The sequence below is a fragment of the Hyaena hyaena genome, unplaced genomic scaffold, assembly GCF_003009895.1.
Source record: "Hyaena hyaena isolate Hyena2069 unplaced genomic scaffold, ASM300989v1 scaffold_210, whole genome shotgun sequence".
Classification (NCBI taxonomy): Eukaryota; Metazoa; Chordata; class Mammalia; order Carnivora; family Hyaenidae; genus Hyaena; species Hyaena hyaena.
In genome coordinates, this window is record NW_024080841.1 from 1,611,805 (window position 1) to 1,632,941 (window position 21,137).

Here is a 21,137-nt window from a genome sequence, read left to right on the forward strand (position 1 = left end):
TAGTGGGTGTTGTATTGGACATCCCAGCCAGTCTAGGAACTTCTGACATTTCTAATGAAATTGCCCACCAGAAACCTCCACAGAAATGTTCCAGCTGACAACTCAAACTCAAGTGTTCCCAACTAAGCTTGCCCAAGCCAGCGTCGTTCAAGGCATTTTGAATGACTCCTCATTTCCTGCTTCTCTGGCCACCTAGATCTAGAGATCTTATGACCAGGAGCCAGAACTAGGGTGAGAGAAGCAAGTCGCCTGGGGTGCAGGATTTAGGGAGACACGCTTTGCAGAGCTCTTAGAATGAGTCCTTAAAGCCTGCACTCATTAAAGTGAGCATTCCAGCTCGGGCCTTGCCATTTCCTTAGTATGTCTTGTGTCTGTTCTCACTGATGCTGCTTTACTTGAAGGTCACTTCTCACCTTGAATATTCCAGATCCTCTCATCTATGTCATTTCTGATACATTCTCCACACCACTGACAAGTAATATTTGCAACATGCAAATTCAGTAGTGGCCCCCATACTTAAAACCTTTTAAAGGTTCCCAGTCGCCTAATGGTTAAAAGCTTAACTCTTCCACATGGCTCACCTGTGCCTTCCCAATCTCTTCCCACCACCATTAAAACCTCACCTCCCTCTACTCCAAAGCTCAACTTGCAGTGAGCCTCGTGTCTTTGATGTTCCCTCTGTCTAGAATGGCCTTCCTCCATGTCTGGCTAATTCCTATCATCTTCAGCTCACAAATCATCTCCTCCAGAAAGACCTTCTGAACTCTCTCTCCACTTGAATTAGGGCTGAGTTAGGTGCCCTTCTCTGGGCTCCCCTGTAGTTGCCTACGACATGGCCTCAGTCAAACCCTGCACTGTTAGTAGCAATTAATATGTCCATCTTTCTACGCCTAAGGATCCTTGAGGACAAGGGCAGTGTGGTTCATCTCTGCAGCATATGACTCAGTGCTTGGCACAGGACAGGTATTCAAGGCATACTGCATAAATAAGTGGGTCAGAACATAAAAGCAGAGCTGTTTGGAACCAACTGGCACAGATTAATAAGTATTGAAATGAATTTAAGATAAAAATAGTTTCACTGTGATTTACTACACCAAGGTCACCAAAATAATTCTGTACCTTTCTCTTGATTTTTATGTTTGTTTGTTGTTGTTTTTTTTTCCCTGATGCAACAAAGAGAACAAGGAAGCTGCTGGGAGGCAAAAACAATCATTTTCAGACTTCTGAGGAACAAGCCAAAGGAAGAACCTTGCACGTCTTGAATCCCTCACTGGATTTCTTGAAAATTCCCAAATGGGACGAGTAGCATCTGTTCAGTAGTAACAGGCCTTCATTGTGTGGTCAAGTCAGCTCTCGATTTTCTACCTTCTAAGCCCTGGCGCACAGCAGTTAAGACTATCTCTGTCACCAACTTCTCCTTCTTTGACTTATTGAAGATTTACCTGGGATCCTGGATCACCTTTTTCTCCTTTTCTCCCAGGTAACCCATGAAAGCCCTAAAAGAAGACAAGGAAAACAAAATCCCCATTTAGATTTTTTTAAAATGTTTTATTTACCTCTGAGAGAGAGAGAGAGAGAGACAGCATGAACAGAGAAGGGTCAGAGAGAGAGGGAGATGCAGAATCTGAAACAGGCTCCAGGCTCTGAGCTGTCAGCACAGAGCCTGACACAGGGCTCGAATCCACAAACCATGAGATCACGACCTGAGCCGAAGTCCGATGCCTAACTGACTGAGCCACCCAGGTGCCCCCAAAATCCCCATTCAAAGAGCAATACGTCAACCTTACGACAATGTTAAGGTACTTGAAAGATGGCTTACCTCTTCCCCATCCAGTCCGTCAAGCCCATCGTCTCCTTTTTCTCCCTGAGGGGACAACAGGGAGCACAATCAGATCAGAGAGCTCGGCCACATGCTTACAGGGAGACTAATCCCATCGGGAAATCAAATCCGACTGAGAAGACACTACAGTACCTCATGTCCAGAATATCCTTTGGCTCCCTGTAAAAGATGAAATATCTCTCACTGACACATCAAAGATAGTCAGAAGGTGCAGTCACACACTGTTGGGCCGGGAAGTGGCTGCCTCCCTAAAGAGGGCGATTGTGTTGTTCTTTAGTTGCCTTGGCTCTACAACCACAGAGGTTATATAGCTGGGACTGAACAAATCCTCAAAACTCATGGAGATTTCTAAGCAGTAGAATTAGTCTGCAGGGAGGACATTGGCCTGTAACTGGAGAAAGGAAAAGGGGGGGCACAGTGGGGGATGGAAGAGAGAAAAGGAGGGGGGAGGGAAGGAGGAGAGAGGCAAGAGGCTGTTGTAGGGAATTCAAACTCACATTTCCAGCAGAGCCTTACCTTTTGGCCCTGCTCCCCTGGACATCCTGCAATCCCTTTATCTCCTATGGGTCCAGTTTCTCCTCGTCTTCCCTAAGAAAAGGTAGCCAAACAGTCCAAAGTGACTCTTTTGCCAGAAACTGCCAGCAGTTTACTTTTTAGGAGATAAGCTAGAGCACAGGAGTGCTCTGAGCTTCAGACAGAGCCAATCCTCCCACAAATGCGTTCATAGAACTCTGGTTTTCCTCTCTATTCCAGCGTCTTCCCCGTCAACCTTCAGGGCTTCCTTGCAGACCCAAAATCACACAGAAGTGCCGAGGAGTCCGGATGTTGTACCATCTCATCTCAGAAGTGCGTGTTCACAAAAATGACCACCAGGTGAAAGAGCCTGAGTCAGACCATCCACTTGGGGAAGAATGTTCAAGGTCAATGATGTGTGCATCTCCCAGTAATCCTGCTTCTCCCGGGAAACATTTAAACACAGGTAAATGCCGGAGCAAAATGTCTCTCGAGAGAAAAGCAATCTTGTGCTCCTTGAGGGCAGGAGCTCCCAGCTATCCCTTTACCCAGTTGTGTCCCCAGTGCCTGGCTCAGGTCTGGGTGCAGAGAGGGTGCTAATGGTTTGCTGTTTGGATAAATAATTGGTTAGCAATGAACTTGATTCTTCCCTTCCTGATAGGTGAGGGGAGAAGGGATTTCCCTTCCTCCTGTTTTGCTTTCTTTATTCTGAAGATCATTCCCAGGAAAGCAGAAGGCCTCACTCGTGGCCACAGGTTACTGAAACATGGCAGCTTCCCAGATGTGGGCTCGCGGCCAGACACCCAGACAAAGCCCTCCGTGCTGTCTGGGTGGGCTCCAAGACCCCTCTGCAGGTATGTGGTAGGTGAGTTCGAGCTCTCCCCTTGGTGGTCATTGTGTAAACTGGGATAGCACTAGAATCAGAGGACTGTATGAATGTTTTACAGATCAGCAGACAGGGGGTCAAGAAGTTAAGTGTCTTGCCAAGGTCTCTCGTCCAGGGCAGCCCTTGGCTGTCTGCCTACAGAGCCTGTGCTTTTAATCATACCTGCTGCCCAGATGAAGAGCTAGCATGCTGCTAAGGGGACAGAGGTGCTTCCTGAACTTTTCCCGCCCCAAACAGAGCCACCCAAGTGTTTCAGTTTCTTCGAATCTTTTCTCCCAATTTGACTCATGAACCTAGTGAGAGTTCTGGTTTAAGGGTCAAAGACTGAGATTAGAAAACTTCTGTGAACCATGGAACCACAAAGCCGAGCCGTTCCATGTACTAAGCACTGAATGCTGGGTCCAAAGGCAGCCCCTCAAGATAGCCTTGCTTCTCCCTGCAAAGCAGGTGTGTGAGGGGGGGACCAGGGCATGCCTGGCTCCCTGCCACTGATAAAAACATGCCAGGCAACATGTGGGTAAGCCTGCTCCCCTCCTTCCCCCCTAAAGTATGTTTGGCAAGTAATCATGACCCAGACAAATAAAAGGAGGGGAAAACAACCCTTTTTCCTCCCAAACCACCAGAAAACCTCTTCTGTAGCAACATAAAGCTTTCCATGCAAAAGAAAATCACCGCTCATGTCGTGGGGGAGGGTCAGAAAAACTTACAGGGTCCCCATCCTCTCCCCGGTGTCCTCTGCTTCCTTTCATACCCGGAAAGCCCTGGGAGGAAAGAGAAAATACACTTCAGCTGGCTTCCTTCAATTCGAACTTGTGAAATCGTTGCGCGTTAGAGACAAATCCCTCCCTTCAACTTGCTCAGAGGCTGGCAGGGGTGGCTGTGAGTCTGGGGAGAGTCTGAAAACCCCTGACCTCTACAGGAAGGTGACCGGTGGATTCCACGTTGCAAGTCAGGCTGACCGGGTCAGTCCGTGCCTGAGGCTGCATGGCCGGCAGCTGTGGCCACTGTAACTCTCCCAGCAGGCAAACTGGTTACATTTCCGAAGAGAGCATGTTCTTCTGCTTTTCTGAGAGCTCGGGGAAGAAGCACTCCTCCCCACAATGAGCCTACGTATAAATTGCGATCATCTCTCCCTCTGCCATGTGTGGTTTCACTGCCTGTGGCCTATTTGTGGCAAAGATTTAAACAGAGGTTTGCTTTCCTCACCCTGTAACAAAGGTCCTGACTTACTCATCCCCAGACATACACGATAGGTTAGTGTCGCCTGCTTTCAGACTTTTTATAAATGGAATCAGATTATATATATTCTTATGTGCTTTTCTTTTTTCTTTTTTTTTTTTGGCTATTATTGTGTTTGTAAAACCTATTCATGTTGTTGTGTATACCTGTGGTTCATTCATTCTCCCTACCTTAGAGCATTCTGTGAAGAGACCATATTTAAGCTGTATAACTGATCTCCTATACTTCCTTTTTTAAAGGCCTATGAATCTGCAATGCTTTGCTCTTTTTGCAGCCCAGTTTCATTCGCTGCCAATGAAATACAACTTTCCCTACTGCTTCTAACACCTCTTGCACCCTTCAAACTATTTAAAGCAGGTGCAAAAGTACAAACTGCAAAATCTAGGAGCGACGTCATGAGAGATATGTATATAAAAAGAAGGGGAGTTATTCTTAACAACAATAACAAAAGCGAGCCCCTCTGAACTGGACATAGGAGTCACATGAAATACCCAAAGAAGACACATGAAATAAATGCCCGAAGAAATTACATGAGGATTGAGTAAAGGCTTCAAGTTCAACCACTTGGCCTCAGCCCCACCCACCAAGGCACACTGGGTCAGAGTTTCACAACGGAATGGCACCTTAAAGGCCTGGAGTCCTCGGATCCCAGGAGGACCTACATTCCCTGAACACTTGCAAAGTACGCAGCAGCAAGTTCTCTCTGCAATGTTTCCCTGGAAAAAACAAACTGGAGTGAGCAACAATTGTCAGGAACTTCACGACGTTAAGAACTATATTCACGCGGATCATAAAGCGTCATCTACATGGCCATCTTCTCTCTTTGGGGGAGGGGTGCAGAGGATCAGAGATGCTTTTCGACTAGCAACTGTGACACAGCACACCCTCTCCCAGGAAATGACCTCTCCATAGAAAGGGTATCTGCCACACAGATGACCACAGGCTGAGTTTGCACATGACGAGCTGGCTCCTAGTTGACAGACTTCTCTTTTCTGAAGATTTCTGCAGTATAAACCGCTGGGGAGGGGGGTTACTTAATGAGGGGCTGGTTGGGATTTTTAGTGCCCTGCGCATTCATTTGGTGAAATAATAAAGGCAGAAAGACACAAAAAACCAAAATATGCTGCTCTGGTCTTTCACACTTTTTTATATACTAAAGACCATGCACTGCATGTAATGGGGTAAGCAAAGCACGCTCTGGAAATGCTCATCAACATTCCAATTTCGTTCTGATGGCCTGTGGAGTAACTGCATTTCTGTTTGACAACTCACCAGGTACTGTGATAGCATCTTGCCCAGGTCGCTCCTCCCAATGGTCAGGTGAGTCCTATAATCAAATCCCTTCCCAAATTCAAAGCTGGAAAACTCATCGTGGGCAGCAGTGTTTAGGGACACCACCAGCAGTGCATCGAGTCCTGGTGAGTAAACAGGACAGATTCGAAACCAAAGGGGTTGCACATGACAAAAGAGGAAAAGCCCACCTATTTCCACTCAGTGAACAGTGTTCAGAGAATCAGAAAGGGGAAAGGAAACATTAAGGAGAAGCAGGGCTCTTGATGTATGAGTAACCCAATAACTTTGCTTGCTTGCTCAAGCTTCAGAAGGAAATCCAAAGAGAAAAAGTATTCAAAGAGCAATTATGTACAAACCGGACAGAAAAAACACTAGCAGAAAACTGTGTTTAATGCCTCACCACCAAATTTTAATGCGATTCTTGGGCATTTGAAAGCAATTTTTAAGAAAAGGGCATTGTTCAGCTTCAGAATTTTTCTGAAATTTTAAATTAATGATAGTCCTCAAGCCCCCCGGGTGGCTCAGTTGGTTGAAATTCTGACTTTTGATTTTAGCTCAGGTCATGACTTCACAGTTTGTGAGATCGAGCCCCACATTGGATTCTGTGGTGACAGAGCAGATCCTGCTTGGGTTTCTCTTTCCCCCTCTCTCTGCCCCTCCTCTCTCTCTCTCTCTCAAAAATAAATAAACATTAAAAAAAATCGTTCTCAAAGTCATCTCCACAGCCAAACACCCCTCGGGGCTCAGGCCCTGAGAGCCTGAGGAAAGCCCAGGGTGAACTGTTGGCCATAACTAGACTCCATTCATTCATTCATTCTTTTCTTTCTTTCATTCATTCATTCACTTGTTAATTCACTCACTAGTCCATTTACTCTATCTATCCTTTCATTAAACAAATCTTGGCTTATTACAAATCATTGTAACAGGGATACAAGTTGAATAGGACAGGCACACTCTGTCCCTGCAGAGAAGTACGGTCCAATAGAAAAGGAAGACAGGGATCAGATGGTTGCTCTGAGAAGTGGTAAGTGTCCTGAGAGGGAAGAGCAGAGTGCTTTGAAAGCCTAAAGAAGAAGCTCCTAACTTAGCCCTGGAAAGTCATAGAAGGTACTGATGTCTAGGTCGATCCTGAAGGACAAATTGAAGCTGGTCTAGGGAGAGAACCAGAGATGGAAGGTGGAGAGAAGGACTGGGGAAGGGCTGAGATGGGAGCGAGGTCTAGGTAGAAGTAAAGTATATGCCATGATGGGGGGACTGAGGTATGAGGTGTACTGGAGGAAGACAGGGCAGGTGGCTCTGTGTGCCTGGGACACTGAATGTGGGGAGTGAGAGAAGGCAGGAGTGGGGAGCGGAGGCGGGACCCTGCAAAGTGCCAGAGGCTGTGCTAAGGAACCTGATGTGCCCAGAACAGTGGGAAAGAAGGGTGACATAACTCAGCAATCATGCAGGAGATTTTGTAGCCTCCAGGGAGGTCGGCCATGGAAGCTAAACCCCAGGAGCCAATGTGGGTCTACGCCCAGAAGTCTCAAACGCTGTGTCCCATGTGACGATCAGTGGAGCCTCCTTGTCACTGCATATGACTCTCAACTTCTGCATTTAGTTTCCAGCTTAGTCTGAAACTATGACATGGAGACTAAGAAGTGCTTTTCTTATGTGGCTGTCCACATATCCATGTGGCTGTCCTTCACATGGATAATCAGAAACAGTGAGCAGTGTCCTAGGTCAGGTACCCTGGAAGCAGAATCTAACAGAAGAATTTGTGTGTATCTAGTTTATTGAGGGGGATAGAAGCGGGGAGGAAAGGGAATGGGATGCTGTAGCAAAGATGTGCCTCAGTAAAGTCTTCACCTTGGTATGATACATGAAGGACTCTGGGGTGTAAACTGTTTCACAGTTGACCCACTGGAGGCAAAGGTACTAGGGTTTTGTATCCCTATATCGATTGCCCCCCACTTCTATTTCTAGGCAGTACATGGTATAAACCCACCCCTGCTCCAAGTGTCAGGTAATGGTTCAGGTCAGTCAAGGACTCATGACTGTAGAAGGTCACAGGTGTAAGCACTTGGCCATGGCATTTGCAGCCCCTGGGGGATGAGTGTGCAGGTCAAGGGGGTGTGGGGAGGCACCAACAGCATCTGCTGCTAGTGGCCCGACGGACTCTAAGATCTATAGCACCTGAGTAGGGACTTGTTCAGCACATTCTGTGCTTCATCACTTAAATCTGCAACCCAGTACCTGCTTCTCTGAGCCTGTCCGATTCGTTTTCAAGCATTATCTTGCTTTCGCCCCCAAGACCATCTGAAAAGATGATTAGCACCTAGAGAAAGAGGAAAGCCGAAAATGGGATGACGTGGAAACAAAACATATAAGTGGGGAGGAAGAAACAAACAGGAGAATGTGGAGGTGGGAGAGAAAGTGTGATGCGAGTACCTGTCCTTGGGACGTAGACTCCCTCTCAAACGTATTCCACAGCGACTGCAAGAACTGTGTGTTCAGATGAGTTGGCCCACTGACGGTGACTTGGAGCAGCCTGTCTAACATTGCTTTCCGGTAGATTTGGAACTCGGTAGGGAATTTTCCATCATCGTTCACCTTGAAGGCCATGTTCATCTGCACATCTGTGCCTGCCCCGCAGCTTACCCCCCTGATGGAGGTCATGTCCTCCAAGATGCCAGGGAGGTATGACTGCAGCCGGGGATGGTCATGGAACAGCAGCTGCCCCGGTAGTTGAGTGGAAATGTCAAACCCGATCACTATGTCCATAAAGCAATCTGGAGACCAAGGAAAATGAGGCCAGATTAATGAGTAGACAGGAGCAAGGACGGGCAGACCAGGCAGAAAGCAGGAGAGCAGTCATGGCATGGCCCAGGCCTGGAGAGCCTCTAATACCCAAAAATGTTCAAGAAAGAAGATATTGTCTGCTTGATCAATATATAACACAGGTGTTTCCTCTCTCCTTTTTGAAATATTACAAGTTCCAATAGCTATTTGAAGTTCCAATCATGGTTCAGCCTCACAGAGGCTGGCTCTGTGTGTGTGTGCACGCGTGTGTGCGCAAGCACGTGTGCACATGTGTATATTTTCTTCTTTTAATGATGACATACTATGATCCATATGATCATATTAAATATTTGAATTATCCTTAGAGATTATTTAATCCAGAGATCACACCTCAAATGGCTGTAAAGGCCAGGCATATAATGTAAATGAGCTAAATGGGCAGGGAGTACAGAGAGTGAAAGGCAAACAACCACCGATCTATTCATTGCTCAGCTCCAGCTGAGAGTTTGCCATGTGGGAAAAGTGACCCAGTGTTGTCAGATTGCCTGATTTTTCAAAGAGAAGCCGAAAGCAAGGTTTTTTAATGTGAAATCTTCAGTTTGTAAAAGCTGCCAATTAATTTTAACAAGCTGTCAACACTATACAGGACAAACACAATTCAGCTACAAGTTGCCATTTGGACACCTCTGCCCCTGCCCAGTTGCTCATTTTACACATGAGGAAAGAGCGATTCATGGAGGTTGCTGCTATTGAACCAGAATAAGAACCCTGGATTTCTGATTCCTGTCCCAGGGCTCTTTTCCACACTGTAACCTGCTTCCAGCTGAGCACCCCAAATGGGATGTAGAAGATCTGGAGAACTTGAAAAGACCAACCCATTTTGTGTAAGAAGTGGCATCAGTCATAACTCTAGAAACAGAAGGACACTGGGGAATTTCTGCATGTTGTGCCAGTTCCACAAAATGTCATCATTCACCTCTGCTTCCTGATGTCTGTCCTCCCAACTCGCAGCCCAAATGTACAGAACCTGAGTCCTACATGGTGACTCTCAGCTGGAGCGAGCAATATCTTCCTCATCAGAGGGGTCAGTGCTCTCCATTCATTTCTTTCCCTCCCTGCCTCCTTGACTCATTTCCATTACCCTCCTGGCCTTTGCAGCCATTTGGGTTTGTGTTTGTGACCTCTGGGTATTAAGGACAATTCAAATCTTCACTATGTTATGGATTACACGAATGCCATCGTGTGGGATTTAAGAAACAAAACAGATGAAGATAGGGGAAGGGAAGGAAAAATAATATAAAATCAGAGAAGGAGGCAAACCACAGGAAACTCTTAAACACAGAGAACAAACTGATTGGTTGCTGGGTGGGGAGACGGGCTAAATGGGCTAGCGGCATTAAGGAGGGCATTTGTAGGGATGAGCCTGGGTGTTTATACGTAAGTGATGAATTACTAAATTCTACTCCTGAAACCATTATTACACCACATGTTAAGGGACATGGATTTAAATAAAGTAAAAATATAAATAAATAAATAAAGATGCACATAGATAGGCTCATATAGACACACACACACACACACACACAGGAACACCAAGTCCCTTACAAGATAATTTAACAACACTAAAATAGTAAAGCTGTCAACCAGCAAATGTTTGCTTTACTTACCTCCTACTGGTTGCAAGGCATTATTCTAGGACTTCCCCAAGTGGAAAGGGTAGAAATAGGAGACTGAGTTTCAGGTGTTAAGAGGGGCATAAACACTGGATTGGAGTGAGGGGATAGAGCTAACCAGAGGACACGACCCAGGGCCTCCTCCAGCCTTTGCACCCTTTTCCTGGTCTCTGAGGGAGGCTGGCTGATCTCAACCTTCCCAGAAACAGAGAAAAGGTCTATTCTCACTGTGCACTATTCTAAAAATATGTTCATCTAGAGCTGGCGCCTAGGACACCTTGGAAATGAAGCACTTGGAAGGTGCAATTAAATTAAAAACAAATAAAGAACAAGGGGAACACTTACTGGTTTTCCCGCAGTTCTGGCAAATTTCACGGACCATTCTTTTATTCGTCCTAATATTCCTTAAGTTACTAAAGTCTCGGACAGTGATTATTTTTTCAGGATTGCCTGTTATTGGCAGAAGTTGTTCCTTATGAATATTTCCTATGCCCCAAGCCAGGACACAAATTCCAAGGTTTTTCAGTATTTTAACTTCCTCTGATATATCACGGTCGGCACCCCTGGATGTGATAACAACCAAAATCTGAGAGACACCAGCATTTCTTCTCCCACCAGAAGGTGGATCAAACATGACTTTCACTTTGCTAAGAGCCAGGTCAATTTGTGGAAACCCCTTGATCTTGGTGATTTTTTGAATTTGAGTCTTCAACTTGGCTATGGTCAGAGAGTTTTTCAACTCAAAAAGTTTTTGGAAGTCACTCCCAAATTGAGCCAACCCAATTTTTATTCTCTGAGATTCAGTGTTAAAATTATCAATGAAGTCTGACAGAAAAGTGGTCATGGCAACAAACTCTGAGTTGGATACCATGTCGGAGCCATCGAACAAGAAAATCACGTCGGCTTCCGGAATGTTACAGTCTGCAAGTGGAAAAAAACAAAACAATAATTTGCCTCATGAATGATTCAAAAATTTTCTTTCCTTCAAGAATTAAATTGCTTTACTAAATCCCCACATTAGTAGCAAACTGAGATAAGTTAACAGAAGAGAGAATCAACTACTGGCCCTCACAGAGAAGGAAATATGGTGGGAAGGAAAAAGGTAATAGGCCTTGTTTCAAATTTTAATATTTGCTTGATTCATTTGAAAGGACACTGAAAGCTTCTCAGAAGAAAAGAGAAGCTTGAATAGCTTGAATATATTCATTAAAAATTGCAAAGGCTAGAAATCGCTTCAACACACCCAGATTGGATGGTTCACCCAAGTCAAGGAAATGAAATCCCTGTACTAGGATCAGTATTCCTGTTCCTATTAATGCCACCACTTTACATTTGTGTTGAGAATTATCATTTTTAAAAAATGCTCTTAGCATACAGTAGCAGTTAATATTCATGACCATGTTTTAATAAATTAATCCAATTTTAGAAATATAGAAGTGGAATTCGGAATTGCCTAAGAATACACAGTTACTATACGTGCAGCTGGTATAGGGACCACCTCATCATTTATCTTTAAATAAAAGTATTTTTCTACTGCAGTGTTTTATAATATCCTAACCCAAATATTAAAACTGAATGGGACAAATGCTAATAGCTAGAAAACATGGCAGCATGGGGCTATCTCCCTGAAATCCAATGAGAAATGTCCCATAACCAAGGGATAATCTTCTACACTTGGTTCCAGTCAAGTGCAATGGCTGGCACAGGGCAAGAACTGAAGTGATTACTAAAGGCAGTTGAAACAAAGGAATGCCCACTGCTACACAATTATCTGTGCGGGTAGTCTGGTAGACACAAAGATGGGCTGCCCACCTAGACCTTCAAGGAAAGATTTACTGCCTGGCTGTGGGCGCATGGTCGGCATGGTCAGAGGGCTTCCGGCTGTCGGCTCCTTCAGGGTCAGCCTCACTACAGGCAGATGTCTTGGCAAAGATCATGCCCTTCCCAGGGCAGCTCACATCTACGGACTAAGTGAGAAGGGGGTACGACCACCCAGTCAGTTTAGTCTGATGCTGGACAACGGTGATGGGCTATACACGCTCGAGCGCTTTTTGCCAAGTTTGGAGCTCTGTCAAGCATGCATCACTCTTTGACTTCTGCCCATCCTATTTTCCCACTTTTTTCATAGGTGTGGATCCCTAATAAACATCTTTCACCCTAAACTCTGCCTCAGTATCTGCCTCTGAAAGGTAGGCATGGGAGAGGAGAATAAAACCGCTTCCATCTTTGTAGGAAAAGACTGTGAGTCCTGGTGATGTACTAGATTTGGTGAGGACCCAATGATAAACAAGAGGCCAAGCCTGCCCAAAGAGGTCACAGTCTTGTGACAGATACAGATAAGGAAATAGTGAATATACATTCAGTGCCACCACCAGGAGAAATAGAAGGTGCAGGAGCTGGGAGACACAGCGGGGTCACCGCCGGGTTTTGGGGCAGGAAACTGGCAAAGGCTGAAACATGACAGCTAAGCTAGATGTAGCCGGGAAAATGCTGGGCTGGCGTGTTTGTGGTGGGTAGAATGGTGTGTCCAAAGATGCAGAGGAATTTCAAACTGACAGGAGAGATTGTGAAAGGGGGGGGGGGAGGGCAGCAGATGAGGTTGGAGCTGTGGGCAAGGCTAGATGGAACTCAAGAGGCCAGTAATTGTAAACTATAAGCAGAGCAGTGACATAGGCCAGTGTGTGTTAGGAAGATCACTCAATGTTGAGAACCAGATTGAAGGGGGCAAGGTGAAGGGCAAGGAGACCACATTTCACAGTGGGAGTCCAGGGACAGGCTAGAACAGGCAGAACTGAGAAGGCCCCGTTGCCTTGGGAAAAGTCACAATTTTTTTCTTACAGATAATACCAACATCATTCTGTATCTGAAACCTAGAAGATTAATTCATTGCTCACTTGAGCTCAGGTGGCAAATCTTACACTTTCCTCAGGTGTGATGCCTCCAGACTACCCCACCCCAGTGGTATCTCATGGAATCAGCTTAGGTCCCTTCCCTCCCTGCTCCTACCCACCAGCTTCCATTACTCCATATTGAACTCCCATATCCTCTCCTCTGCATTAGTGGCCCTTATCCAGAAAAGCACATTAGACCACTTGAACCTCCTGTGGCCCTGGAGAATGTCTATAATCCCAGTTAGAGGGCCCTGGAACTTTGAAGTCAAGTCTATCTGTGAAACCATGCAACTCTCCACCTGAGTCTGGCCTGAAACTGGTGATCAGTGTTTGCACTGAGACCATTAGGCAAATGGAATGGCACAAGTGGCCCCGAAACAGGGTAAGGTGAATACAATCCTAAGTAGAGTTCCTTTCTGCCAAGAAACAGGCAACAAGGTGGCAAGACCTCAAAGACTATTTTTGAAACTTCCCTCCATAAGCTCTTCAATGCATACCATGGTGGGAAGGAAACTCTCAGATCTTGTTCAATCAATGCATTTGGGGAAGGGATGAGAAAATATAGCCTGAGCAGAGAAATGTTCAGCTATGATATGCAGGTAATGGAACGCCAAGATTTAATTTATTTTTTGCTTAACCTTTTATTGATACCCCCCTAAGAGACTTTAAAAATCACAGCTTACCCTCACGTGCATTGATACACATTTTTTCTTGCAGAAGCAGGTAAAGATCTTCCAATTGGTTGAAATTGTCTACATGGAAAGTATTGTTTTTATTCCCTGCCATAGCCTCAAGTTCAAGTTGATTGGCCTCTCCTACACCCACTGCGTAGATGTTGATGCCTTTGTTTCTTAATTTCAGTGCTGTGTTGTTGAGCTGATTTCGGTCATGGGACACCCCGTCGGTGATGATGACCAACATCTGCTTCACCTTTTCCTCTATGCGGCTGCCATGTTCTTTCGTGAACATTATGTTTGTGTGCTCAAGAGCCTTGGCAGTCCAGGTATTCCCTTTGGTGTCCCTGCGTGTCCTCAGTGTCTCAATGATATCAGATTTGTTTGAGTATCTATTAAGGTAGAAAAGAACCTCAGGATCATCTGAGTATTTGAGAGCTCCAATCCGAACGCGGTTGCTGCCAACATCTGCTTTCTTCACCAAATGGATAGTTAGGTTCATCATGCTTTCTTGCTCCTGTGTATCTATGCTGCCTGAATGATCCAGCACAAACACGATGTCTAACACTTTAATATTTTTACAATCTGAAAGAAGAAGAAAGCAGGCATCACAATCTTTCTGCAATGTATCCTACACAGACAGTTGGGAAGAGGGAGCAAACTAACATTAGCCATGAACCTACTATGTGCCAGATACTGCATCTTACTTGTCAGAGGTGGCTGTTGCCATTTTACAGAGCAAGAAACTGAGGTTCAGTGATGTACAACCTGCCCATGATTCCAAGGACATTGTACTTGACAATGGCTCTGTGATCAGTGTTTCTTAAGCCACACCACTTTGTTCTGCTACATCTCATTAGGACACATGATGCCTTTGCTAGGCAGACTTTCAACTGAAAGGAAATGTCAGAAGGTAGTTCAATGTCAATATAATGGTGAGACATGACTAGCATTTGCCAAACTGGCCTGCTGTTTTAAAGAGCTAAGAGGCTCACTGTGTAAGCTGGGGTTGTTCTCTTACTCCCTCTTCTTGCAGATGTCTTTTCAGCTTCTGGTGGGCAAACTTTCCCATATGCAGCATGCAACTCGGCATTTATTTGTGCTCCTTCTCCTGACCTCCTGAATTAGAACCCAGAAAGGCCCCAAGTAGGGAGAGCTAACGCCCCTATCACCTCACCTCAGCCTCAAGCTCTCCTCCACATTAGAAGCCAATTTCTAGCCAATTCTTTCAGAATTTCACTTTCTCCACCTTCTACCTATATATGGTAACTACAATCCTTATTTCTGGCAATGAGGTCTCAAATTCTCAAGTCTGAGATGCAATGGATGAACCCAGACTATATCTGTAGGAACCTGGGGCAATGACCCACCAAAATTTGGTGACTAGTAATGACTTGAGGTTTATGAGACGATCTAATGTGTGAGCCAGAGAAATTTCACCTTATGCTATAGAAAGAGCCTCCACCAACATTACATTTATCAAAATGAAGAAGTGCCAGGAAGAGTCCCATGGATTTCAAAGGTGAGGATGTGACTTTAAGATAAACCTTTCTTAGAATATCTCAACATTACTAAGACTTTGGTAATCATTGCCATTTTTTTTTTTTAAAGCAGGCTCCACACCCAGCATGGAGCCCAATGTGGGACCTGAACTCACAACCCTGAGATCAAGACCTGAGTTGAGATCAAGAGTTGGATGCTTAACCAACTGAGCCACCCAGGCACTCCAGAAATCACTGCCATTTTAACTAAGCTGTTAAGAGAGACATCACAGAGCCACTGTCTAAAACTCAGAGTTTACACTAAGACATTTTGTTACCTTTGTAAAGATTTCTCACACATAATTCTGAATAATATAGTCCAAAGCTCTATGTTGTTGCCAGGGGAACAACATACAACAAATTTAATAATACTTCAGCATGTTCTCTTAGTTGTTCCCAAAAAACAGGTAACAATACATGGTAGATTTAAAAGCACAGGTGTTTTTAGTCTTACATGTGTATTTATAGCAACTTCTCTGATCACAAGCCATTAAAGTTGATGGACTCAAACTGAAGATTTGCTCAACACAATTTTTAAAGGACGACAGTTTGTGAAATAAAATGATCCCAAGCAATCATTTTTAAAAAGTAACAAGTTAAAATTTTCCAAAGTGATAGACACACAATCAGGCAAATGTAAAATGTCTCACTGATGGGAGGAAGAATAAGAACGTGAAGGAATGAAAATACATACTAATCTTGAAAATACAGGGAATATTTGGGGAGTATGCTTAGGATTTTGGATTTAATTTAACTAAGAGGAAGATGAATTTGTATCTCTAGTTATTTACTACTTGACAATGGTTATTGGTAAGCCAGAAACAATTCTGAGGAATCGTTTGAGATTAACAATTGGCTCTGGAAAATCTAGGAATGCATGTAGTTAAAGATGTGGAGGTTCAATAAGAAATTCTGAGAACTTGTGGGAATATATTTGAAGTCACCACAGCCAGACTGTTTTGCTGCCAAACTAGCGGACAAAATTGTTAAACTAGAATATCCCTGGAGGTCACAAGTGTTTTAATACAACATAGACAAGACTGAAACTTAATGCTAAAGTCCAGATAGAGTCCAAGCCCATGGTACAACTCACTGTCCATCCTATGAAGTCAACAGCTCACATCCTTGAGTCCTGAAGAATAACAATGTCACTTACCATGGAGAGCGCATACACGAAAAACAAGTTCATTTTCTATTGCCTTTAGATCATCAAACTTCTCAACTTGGAAGACCAGCTTGCCATCCCCACTGATCTCCTCCAGCTCCATCCTGTTGGCGTTGTACACTCCTACGGAGAAGATGATGACACCACTGTCCCGTAGAGCTTTAGCAGGTTCTCGCACAGAATCTTGTGCCTTTCCATCCGTGATGAGGATGAGAAACTTTTTGGCCCTAAGACGGGCTCCCTTGGTGGGATCTCTAAAGTATTGATCTACGAAGGTCAGTGCACTTCCAGTCAAAGTGTTTTGGCCGATGAAAGACATTCTGTCTATTGCATCAGAAATTTCTTTTTGTGTGACATATTTTTTAAGGTGGAATTCTTCCTGATTATAATCACTGAACTGAACAACGCCGATCTGAGTTCTGTTTGGACCAATTTTAATCTTAGCTAATAGGTTTTTCATGAAGGTTTTCATTTTTCCAAAATTTTCAGGTCCGATACTGCCAGAACTGTCCACCAGAAACATGATGTCAGCCTTCATGTCTTCACATCCTGTGTGTTGTCATAAAAACCAGGTTGATATAATTTTCAAAATATAGGGAAGCAGTGGGAAAGAAAGAAATGCATTAGAAAACATCAAAAATTAACTCAAACACCTGCTATTGTATTTGAAAATGTTATCTGCTTTTATAGTAGAGGCCTGTTGACTAGGATCCTGAATCAGAAATCCACTGAATATTATCTAAGAAGCTTTAAAGAGAAAATGCAACTTCCAAAGTGTATATTCACTCATACATGCATCATTCATTTATGCAAAGTTCATTCATTCATAATTCTTGAGGTGTATAAATGCCAAGCATCAGGTTATGTGTTCAAGGATGTGATGGTGACCAAAAAAAGGAATAAGAGAAAAGGTAATCAGTTCCCTATACCCAGAGGACTAATATTTCAGAGTTTTATGTATAATCTTGAAACACAAAATTCTAAGTAATCTTTACATAGCCTTATTTTCTGGGATAAGTTATATTGATTTGATAAACATTATGCATCAGTATTAGAAATTGAGGTGAAAAACTTTTACTAGAAATAGTAAGTACATTAGTAAGTACATATCCATTCAATATGGATGTATAAATAAAGGATCGTTCCTTTATACATAAAGTTTGTAGATATTCTACTGATTAGAAATGGACATATATTTGTGTGTGTGTGTGTGTGCGTGCGTGTGTGTGTGTGTGTGTGTATATATATATATACAGAGAAGGCCAATTTGTATAAGCCATAGAAAAAACGGTGTTATTAATTCATGGTACAGATGTCTGTATATATATATAATGCAAATATATTGTCATTAGCATGTATCTCCTTAGTCTTAACACCTTGCTCTACCTGCTATCACTGCCTTTGTCTCAGCAGTCCTTCCCTTAACTCTCACAGAGTCTATCTCATGCTATTTGAAAATAAAGTATTAGCATTAGTCAAAGAGGAATAAAACAATACTTATTATTTTTTAATAACGTGCAAGGACAACCAGGGAGAATTAAAGCCACCATTTATTTATTTTATTTATTTATTTTTTAATTATTATTTCTAGGAGAGAGAGAGAGAGAGAGAGAGACAGCGTGAGCAGGGGAGGGTCAGAGAGAGAGGGAGTCACAGACTGAAACAGGCTCCAGGCTCTGAGCTGGCAGTCAGCACAGAGCCCGACGCGGGGCTCAGACCCACGAACTGCGAAATCATGTCCTAAGCGAAAGTTGGACCCTTAACCGACTAAGCCACCCAGGCGCCCCTTAAAGCCACCATTTAAGACCCAAGCTTCCTGGCGCCATCTTTAAAGTCATACATAGAGAGATCATTAAAGATGCTTGTGGCCTTGGCAAGGCCCCACTGCTGTGAAGTGTGGAAGCCTCTCCTCCATGAAACATGTCAAAAGAGTACTTTTACATGTGGTTTGGTATACATGTGTTTTGGTACATACTCCCTTATATCTGCTTGTGACAAGATAACTTCCCGTCCTCTAATCTGGTCTCCCATTCTTCCATGTCAATATAGTTACAGTGAGACGCATGACTGTCCAGGTAAATATCAATTTTCTAGCCTTCCTTGAAGCAGATGTGGCCCTGTGACTAAGTTTTTGCCAACAGATATGAGCAGAAGTGATTTGGCCACTTCTGGGTCTTAACATGAAAATAATGGAGTGTGGTGGGCTCCCCTGGCTCTTTCCCCCTTTCCACAAGTGCAAGGTGAAGAGAAATGGAGCTTCACCACTGACCTAAAGATGGGAGCTATGTGTTGAGTGTGGAAGAGCCTCTTCACTAAATCTGCACACTCCTTACCCTGGACTGTTATGCAAGAGAGAAATAATATACTGTGCTGTGTAGTTTGGGGTCTTTTTGTTACGGCCTCTTATCTTGTCCCCTAAGCAAAAGGCACACTGTGTCTCACTCCATCTGCATCTGCCCTGAAACCAGTCAGTGTTTTCCCAGGCCCGTAGGCTTTGGTTCCTTAGTTTTCCTGCCTCTCTCTGTTGACCATCTTATGGACCATCTCCTTGTCCACAGCTTGTCTCCTCTTTCAGGTGCGCCAGTGTTCAGGTCAAGTGCAAGCCTCTGACCTACAGGAGATGTGCTGTACCTCCTTGGACTGGCCCAGGACTGTCTCCCTTGGAAGGATGAGATACAATCTATTTTCCGGGAACTCTTTTACTTTTCTTTGTGTCATCCCCAGGGAACACTAGGGAACTTTTTACTTTTGTACTCTTTCTAGAGCATCCTGAAGACCCAAGTCTATTACTGTCCATAACGGGGAGAACCATGAACAATATTGGGATTAGGATTTTGCTCTGAGCTCCATGTATTTTTTTATCTTTTGATTTTAGTGACTGAGAACATTCCAAAATGTTCACTTTTGTAAGTTCAAATAAATGAAAATTCTTCTCTTTTTCTCAGCAGTGACCTTAGCCAACTTGTGCAGTAGCTAATTTTTATGTAGCACTTACTATGTGCCCACATGCATTTTTCTAAGTGTCCCACATGCATTATCACCTTCAAGGTTCACCTTAAAACTAGGCCTACACTCAGGGATTAAGGCAGATAGATAGTAAGTAAACTGTGTAAGGTCTACAGCAAATAAAACTGGGGTTTGAACTTTACCTCACTGACTCCAGTATCCTTTATCTTAACCAGTAAGAATGTGCTAATACTAGCAATCAACATATATTGTCTTCAACTAGTAAGTCACTGCTACTAATAAGAGAAATCACCACCAGGTACAGGTATTTGCAAATTGTTCTTCCTAACTTCATTTATGCAATTTTTAGTCTGAACAAAAATGCAAATATATGTTTCTGTTACAAATAAAAATAAACAACTATTAAGTGTATACTAGATAAACATTCATAATAGAGGAACGATGGTTGATATTTATTATGCTAAACCTAGAAGGATCCTAGGATGGAGGTGTTACCCTCACTTTATAGATGAGGAAGTTTGAAGGTCAAGTAGGAAAGGGAGTTGGGTCCTAACCTACCTAAAGCAAGAGCCCGTTTTCTATCCATGTGCTCATCTGCTTCAATTAGTGCACATGCACACACGCACACACAAACATACACACACTCTTGCATGCCGTACTGGTGGGCTTTGTCAAGGCCACGATATTCTTAGCAACCTTCCTACTTATGACTTTCAAGATGGTCTCAGGGCATCCCTCTATGGTGGGATTCTCCAATCTTGGCAAGTAGTTTAAAAAAAGGGGTTGAATCCCTCTGTGATGAGAAAGGAAGTTAGCAAAATGTTAGCCAGTCAACTGGTCACATAATTTCCTGTCTCAGCCCGGCTATTAGTCCTCAGTAAGCACCCTCATGATGTGCAGAGAATAAAGCCTTTTTTGTTTTGCTCACCTTTTTCAGTGCAGATTCTGCGAACAACTTCATTTTTTATTTTCTTTAAAGAATCAAAGTTCTGCCCAAAGTTAACCCTTTCTTCTTCCCCAGCAATTTGTTGGAGTTCTTCTTTGTTAGCGTCTCCAATGCCAACTGCATGAATGGTGATCTGTGCATCCCTTAATCTCTTAGCAGGCTCCAGGACATTATCCCTAGACTTCCCATCAGTCAGCACAATGAGGTAACAGGGAACCTTGCTTGTCCTATGCTTCCTTTCCTCTATTACTTGTAGCATGAAATCCAGGGCTTTCCCAGTATCAGTGTTTCCTGTGAGTTGCTTAATGTTCAAAACAGCCTTTCTTAAATCCACATCATTAGAATTGTCATTGATGTGAAACTCCACTTTTAACTTATCTGAATACTGTACAGCTCCAACTTGGACTTTGTCTGGGCCAATGCTGAACATTTCTATCACTGCCAAAATAAATTCCTTCATCTGCTCAAACTCCTCTCTATTTATGCTGGATGAGCCATCAATGAGGAAATAGATATCAGCCTCTTTTGTATCCGCACAGCCTGGAAAAAAAAATGGGAAAATACATTCTTTGTTAATTAAAGAAAATCTGGAGAGAAGTTTGCCAGAGGGTTTGTAGAGGAACGGGAGGCTATGAAGGCTCTGGAGAAGGAGAACTTTTCATTATTTTCACGGAGACTGTCTGCTACATTGAGCCTGTTCATGCCCATGTTCTCCTTTGAAATTCACA

At 43.6% G+C, this 21,137-nt stretch overlaps 1 protein-coding gene across 1 annotated transcript in view; it reads right to left on the reverse strand.

Annotated features, from left to right (window-relative positions):
* COL6A5 (collagen type VI alpha 5 chain) overlaps window positions 1-21,137 on the reverse strand; it is a 94,498-nt gene that overhangs the window by 60,208 nt on the left and 13,153 nt on the right. Inside the window, exons 4-16 of the mRNA XM_039242234.1 lie at window positions 20,392-20,949; window positions 16,488-17,045; window positions 13,800-14,375; window positions 10,571-11,146; window positions 8,202-8,542; window positions 8,007-8,088; window positions 5,751-5,893; window positions 5,102-5,194; window positions 3,947-4,000; window positions 2,357-2,428; window positions 1,973-1,999; window positions 1,820-1,864; window positions 1,443-1,496 (exon numbers count right to left, since the gene is read on the reverse strand). Coding sequence (XP_039098165.1) covers window positions 1,443-1,496; window positions 1,820-1,864; window positions 1,973-1,999; window positions 2,357-2,428; window positions 3,947-4,000; window positions 5,102-5,194; window positions 5,751-5,893; window positions 8,007-8,088; window positions 8,202-8,542; window positions 10,571-11,146; window positions 13,800-14,375; window positions 16,488-17,045; window positions 20,392-20,949 — 3,179 coding nt within the window. The remainder of the gene's footprint in view (window positions 1-1,442; window positions 1,497-1,819; window positions 1,865-1,972; window positions 2,000-2,356; window positions 2,429-3,946; window positions 4,001-5,101; window positions 5,195-5,750; window positions 5,894-8,006; window positions 8,089-8,201; window positions 8,543-10,570; window positions 11,147-13,799; window positions 14,376-16,487; window positions 17,046-20,391; window positions 20,950-21,137) is intronic.